General features: G+C 52.1%; 1 protein-coding gene across 1 annotated transcript; it reads right to left on the reverse strand.

The window, feature by feature from the left end:
• Window positions 1-116: 116 nt before the first annotated feature.
• CDC20 (cell division cycle 20) lies at window positions 117-5,514 on the reverse strand. The gene is made up of 11 exons (XM_059074367.2): window positions 4,235-5,514; window positions 3,919-4,128; window positions 3,656-3,804; window positions 3,472-3,568; window positions 3,161-3,289; window positions 2,864-3,060; window positions 2,650-2,744; window positions 2,272-2,500; window positions 1,990-2,115; window positions 735-852; window positions 117-365 (listed from the first exon to the last, which is right to left on the reverse strand). The coding sequence occupies exons 2-11, from the start codon at window positions 4,097-4,099 to the stop codon at window positions 187-189; spliced, it is 1,500 nt and encodes a 499-aa protein (XP_058930350.1). The 5' UTR covers window positions 4,100-4,128; window positions 4,235-5,514; the 3' UTR covers window positions 117-186.
• Window positions 5,515-6,408: the final 894 nt, after the last annotated feature.

The raw sequence follows: 6,408 nt of genomic DNA on the forward strand, positions 1-6,408 counted from the left end.
CCTGTCTGCAAACAGGAGGGATGGTCAAGGAGCCCACAGGATGGATGTTTCTAGCTCTCTGATCACAGTAGAGAGGAGCCCCTGGGAAGGCTGCTGGGACAGAGGTCATGCCAGGAGAAGAGGGAGACGTGACTTTATTAGAAAAGTAAAAAAAAAAAAACGCAAAAAACTGAGATGAGTTGGTCCTTAACGGATGCCTTGGTGGATGAGGCTGCTTTTGGCTGCACTGGCCTTCTCCCGCTCCCGCCGCCGGGCAGGGTCCAACTCAAAGCAGCGCCACAGCCGCAGGGTCTCATCTGCTGCTGCTGATGCCACTGTAGCCCCATCTGGGCTCATGGTCAGACTAAGGACCCGGGCTGTGTGACCTGGGGCATGAGGAGGGAAAAAGTGAGAACAGTACAAATGAAGGTAGATACCTATAGCCTTCCAATTTTGAGAGCTTGTTTATAACAGTCTGAGATAATTAACAATTCACACACTATAAAGTTCATCCTTCTAAAGTGTACAGTTCATTGATTCCTAGTATATTCACAGAGTTGTGCAACCATCACAACAATAATTCCAGAATTTTTTCATCACTCCATAAAGAAAGTCCTCATTACCCTCTCCCCTCAGCCTCTAGCAACCATTAATCTGTTTTCTCCCTCTCTGCATTTGCCTCTTCTGGACATTTCATATAAATAGTCATACAATACGTGCCCTTTTGTTTCTGGCTTCTGTCACTTAGCACCTACCTTTCAGTTCAGCCACCTTGGCCATGGTTGGGTATTTCCAAATAACCAGCTGGTTCTGGGCAAAGCCGTGGCCTGAGATGAGCTCCTTGTAGTGGGGAGACCAGAGAATGGAGCACACCTGTGGAGAGGGAATGGCATGGGCATGACGTACAGAGCCAACAGTACTCAAATCAGAACCAAGTCCACCGTGGTGTTAGCCACCCTACCAGGTGCTACAGACTCAGACTTGAATGACTGTAGTCCTTATAAAAGCCTTTTGAGAGTTACAACTGTTATTCACTTTAAGATCAGGAATCAAGCAGAAGGAAGTTCAGCGAGTTGCCTAAGATCACATGCAAGTTAAGTTAGTAGGAGGCAGAGCCAGAATTTGAACCTGAGCCCAAGGTTAGAATGAAGGCTGCATGTGCTAGGCAGGGGGTTGGCAAGAGAGGAAGCTGCAGTGCTTGCAGGGAGATACACCAGCAAGGGCCTCAAATATCATTCTAAAGCATTTGGATTATATACTGTAGGTGATAGGGAGCCCTTACAGGGTTTAAAGAGGACAGAAACACACCCAGACCAGTGTAGAGGACAGACTGGAAAAGATATGAAAAGACTAGTGCTGTGAGCCTCCACTGGGGAGAAGGATGAGGCCGAGGGGAGGGGACACGTGTAAATGATATTCTGAGGTAAAACTGAGATGTCTTGGTGACTAGGTGGGGAGGATGAAAGAGTCGAGGTTTTTCAGATTTCTGAGTGGTGTCCCTCACAACAACATAGGAGGAGGAGGAACACATTTCAGGGAGGCAAGGAGAAGTGACAAGTTTAATTTGGGACATATTAGGGTGGTGCCAACTATAGCACATGGGTTTAGAGACAAGCTCTCTGTGGACTGTTGGAAATGTGGGTCTGGAGCTCATGAGTGAGAGCTGAGTTAGAAGTTTGGAAACCATCAGGGTATAGCATCAGTGAAGCCACTGGAGGGGACGTGGTTGCCCAGGAAGGCTATATAAAATTAAGAACACATCTGGGGGCTTCCCTGGTGGCGCAGTGGTTGAGAATCCGCCTGCCGATGCAGGGGACACGGGTTTGTGCCCTGGTCCGGGAAGATCCCACATGCCGCGGAGCGGCTGGGCCCGTGAGCCATGGCCACTGAGCCTGCGCGTCCGGAGCCTGTGCTCCGCAATGGGAGAGGCCACAACAGTGAGAGGCCCGCGTACCGAAAAAAAAAAAAAGAACACATCTGGGAGTGAGAGGCTGGAATAAGGAAGACTACCTGGGAATGGGCATCCACAGCACTCAGACAGGCCCCAGAGCAGACGTTCCAGATACGAATGTGTCGATCGCTTGTGCCCCCTCCAGTTGCCAGGACATTGGGCTGCCAGGGACACCAAGCTACAGCCTAGGTGTGATAAAAAGTTGGGGTCAGTAGGTACTAGAGCTAGACACAGAGCTATAGGGCTCACAGATTAACCCAGTCCAATGCCACCATCCCATGTCCCCAGAGATTCTGAGTGAGAGTCTGCAGAGGCCCAGCCCAGCCCAGCCCCACTCTCACCTTGACAGCCCCTTGATGCTGGGTGAATGTCTGCAGAGGAACCCAGCCACCTTCTCCAGGAGCACTAGGCCACACGTTGACCAAGTTATCGTTGCCGCCACTGGCTAAATGTCGTCCATCTGGGGCCCAGCGCAGCCCACACACTTCCTGGCTGTGGCCACTCAATGTGGCCACATGGTGTTCTGCTACCCGAACATCATGGTGGTGGATGTGGCCAGAGCGTGAGCCACTGCAGGAGGGGAGAAGGGAATCAGGTCCTATAGCAGTGCCAAACGCCACCAGCAGGCCAGAGCTGCTTCAGTTCAGAGGTGTACAGTCCGGGGAGAGGGGGCCAAAATCATAGACTGATTTTGTAACAGACTAGCAAAAACCACTAACCTGGACAGAATATAGCTATTCCAACAGAGGGAGCCCACTCGGGCAGAATGACTGGTCATGTTTCGAAGCCGTTTCTGCTGTTGCACATCCCATAGCTAAAAAGAGAGAAGACCATGAAGATCAGGACTTGGCATCAACATCCTCCTGCTGGGCAAGACCCCTGGGGGCCTTGTTCTGGGGAACAACAGAGCTGCAGCACAGGGACAAGTCTCACCTGCACCTCAGCACTGCTGGTGCCCACAGCCAGGTAGTTGCCCTCTTTGATCCAGGCCACAGAAGATATATAGTCCCCAGGCTGCTCCAATTGCAGCAGCTGCAGGATGTCACCAGAGCTAGCACTCCACAAGTACACACTGTTGTCCAAAGCCACAGCCAGTACATTCCCAGAGCTCCAATCCACAAGGTTCAGGTCTGCCAGAGGGGGAAGGGAAGAGCATGAGCTTTCTAGTTTGCCTAGTCCCTCTCTCTCCCTTTTTCTCCATCCACCGGACAGGGAGAAGGCTGCACTTACAGTAGTCATTCCGGATTTCAGGGGCGTCCAGGATCCGGTCTGGCAGGGAAGGAATGTAACGGCAGGTCTTCCTGCTGGAGCTGGGCGTGGCCTTCTGGCTATAGAGTACTTTCAGTCTGTTCTGGTAACCTGTGGCAACGGAGTGGGTCTAGACACTGGAAGAATTGAGACCTCCCCCTGCCCCTAACCAGGAAGTCCAGAGAAGCACCTTCCCTCCCCTCAGTCTTAGGTGGGAAGAGCCATCTCATCTATCCCGAGCCCTGGGGATAGAATGACACCTCCCTCCAAGAGCTGAAAACTTCAGGTCTTACCCTCTGGGGCATTTTGTGGTTTTCCACTGAGCCGAAGTATCTTGGCTTCCTCCACATCAAAACCGTTCAGGTTCAAAGCCCATGCTTTCTGATGTTCCTGGAACATAAGGGTGGTGGTGAGGTAGTGGTATCATCCAGATTATACAGATCGGTTTCCTGTCTTAAGCCCCCCTGGGACACATACCTTCTTGGTGGGCGTCTGACTGTCTTCGGGCTGGTTCTCCTTGCTCAGGAGGAAGCTAGCGACCTCCATCTGGGAAGCACTGCGATGGGGGATATAGCGGTCACCGCCAGGTTTGCTGGGAGTGGTCTGAATCTTGGAGCCGGATTTGCCTGGGGCAGGGAGAGGGAAGCCAGACTGTCACAACAGGCTCCCATGGGAGCAGTCGTGAAGGCTGTTCTCAGACCTTCCCTCTTCCTGCCCGCGTCCCGTCGCACCCCACTGACCGGGAGTTCGGCCCGGGGTCCTGCCGGCGCTGTGGGATCGGTTGGCTGCCCGCATAGGCGAGGGGGCCGGCCCCGCGGCTTCCTTCGCCTTGCGCTGCCAGCGAGCAGGGGGTGCATTGGGGATGGGTGTATCCAGCTGCAGCAGCGAGTGCAGGTCACTCTCGAACACGAACTGGGCCATGGGAGTGTCTGGAGGAGGAGGGCTGCCCGCTGAGCCCCGGAGGAAGAAAGGTGACCGTGCTCTGGGACGGCCGACCACACAGGGCCACCCCGGCCGCAGCCCCTCCCAGCCCGGCACCCTCGGCCGCGACCTCACCCCGGTTCGCTCGGCCCAGCCGCCTCTCACTGTCAGCTCAAAGCAGTCTCAGATCCCAGACCGGCCTTAGCAGTGCGGATTTACGCTTCTTAAACTCTCCGCTCCGAGCACTCATTGGCTCCTTCAAAACCCAACCGTCGCAACCGTTGCCCTTGCCTATTGGCCTCCACGGCACAGGGGGCGGGTCTTCCGGGGCAAGTCGCAGATCTCACGGGAGTCCAGCAGTGGAGCGGGATTTGAAGGGTGGGAGAGAGGCAAAGGCAGGTCCTGAGCCACCCAGGTGTCGGAAAGCGGGGCTGGGAGGGGCGGGGCGGGGCGGGGCGGGTCGCGTCGCGTCTGGGGGCGGGGCCTGAGCTGCGTGCATTCCCCAGTCGCTTCCATTCATTCCTCAGCCTCCCCGCACCCGCCCTTCACACTTAACTCTGCTTGTGGATCGTGTTTGTGATACAAAGTGCAGGACTCGGCGTAATGACCTAAAGCAGTTGAGCCTTTTTAGTGAAGGTTACAGGCAGTGGCCGGCCAGCCGGCCCGCGGGCGGGGAGGCAGGGGCAGGAGTTGATTGAGCAGCTTAGAAACAGAAAGAAGGCGGGAGTGTCCACTGTTAGCTTAGTGCCTGCAGAAACACTGCTAGGAAGGAAGTAGCTCATTTGTTTGTTTTTAAAAACTGTTTTGTTTGTTGTTGTTTTACAAACAAAATGAGGCTGAAAGAGGGGTGAATTCCTTATGGCCAAGAAAAAAAAGATCAGGATTCAGATCTGCCTATCTGGGAGATAAGATTGGACTGCCCTGTGAGGGAAACAGGGGCTCACCCCCATGGGGCTTTAGAGATGTCAGGAATTTTAGAGATCCGCTAGTCTAATTTGCACGTGGTGCACCCTCCCCATCCCAGCAACATACCCATATTTTACAGGTGAAGAAACCGCGGCCCAAGCAAGGATTTGCCCGAGGTCCCATGTTGTTAGGAGTCCAGGCCTGACTCCCATTCAATACGTGCTCTAATAATGACTTCAATGAATTATATGATATGCTTGGAGGTGAAGCAGCAATAATAAAAATAATCATGGGTACCATTTACTGGCCATCTGCTAACTGCGGTGTTTAAACAGTTTACATACATTACTGTGTTTAATCCTTAATCCCATAAAGCAGATGCTTTATTCCCTTTTTACAAAAAAAAAGAAACCTGGTCAGGGAAAGGTTTGAAATTTGCCCAAAGGCACACAGGCCATAATAATTAGTGGAGCCAAACTATCTAACTAACCTCAGCAATCTAACCATATGCTACACTGCCCCAAAGAGAGGCTAGAAAAAATCGCGTTTTCAATCATTAGCCTAAGAGCAACTCTGATGATGACAGAGAATATTTGGGGGCCCTTAACCCGAATGATATTGTTATTATTTTAAATTTTGAAGCATTCATGCTGTCTCTTTCCAATTACTTTGGGAAACAAGGAGTTAGATGTCCTGGGGTTGGAAATGGGGAGTCCCTGAACCCCAGAGGACATAGAAAGGTCAGGCTGGTCAGGGCCTTAAATGTTAAGCTAAGGAATTTGGACTTTATCTGCCAGGCATTGTGGAGTCTGTGAGAGTTTCCGTGCAGGTAAGGGCCAAACAAAACATTTCTGAGGGCAGAACATAGCAAGCAATTTGCAGCTTCTGGTGTAAGGGTCACTGTAGAGGAAAAGAACAACAGGGTAAATGAGAGTACAACTTCAGGGAATTTGAACATTTAAAAATAAAGGAATGGGCTTCTCCCGTGGCTCAGTGGTTGGGAATCCGCCTGCCAATGCAGGGGACACAGGTTCGAGCCCTGGTCCAGGAAGATCCCACATGCCGCGGAGCAACTAAGCCCGTGCGCCACAACTGCTGGGCCCACATGCTGCAACTACTGAAGCCTGAGTGCATAGAGCCCGTGCTCTGCAACAAGAGAAGCCACCGCAATGAGAAGCCCGCCCACCACAAGGAAGACTAGCCCCCGCTTGCCGCAACTAGAGAAAGCCCAGGGGCAGCAACAAAGACCCAGACAAAAATAAATAAAATAAATAAATAAATAAATAAAGGAATGAAAGAAGCCAGTGGAGATTATAACTGACATGGACCTTGAAGTTGGAGGGATTCTAATATGATACAAAATGGTCAAATAGAGTGATGACAGAAAAGGTCAGAGTTGGCTA

The sequence above is a fragment of the Kogia breviceps genome, chromosome 1 (assembly GCF_026419965.1).
Source record: "Kogia breviceps isolate mKogBre1 chromosome 1, mKogBre1 haplotype 1, whole genome shotgun sequence".
Classification (NCBI taxonomy): domain Eukaryota; kingdom Metazoa; phylum Chordata; class Mammalia; order Artiodactyla; family Physeteridae; genus Kogia; species Kogia breviceps.

Excerpts from the sequence above, each read along its gene's own strand:
- CDC20 (XM_059074367.2), bottom strand. The coding sequence starts at position 4,099 with ATGGCCCAGTTCGTGTTCGAGAGTGACCTGCACTCGCTGCTGCAGCTG. Across the intron at positions 3,290-3,471 it reads ACCACAAAATGCCCCAGAGG|GTTACCAGAACAGACTGAAA; the intron begins GTAAGACCTGAA and ends CCGTTGCCACAG. Across the intron at positions 3,061-3,160 it reads TGAAATCCGGAATGACTACT|ACCTGAACCTTGTGGATTGG; the intron begins GTAAGTGCAGCC and ends CCCCTCTGGCAG.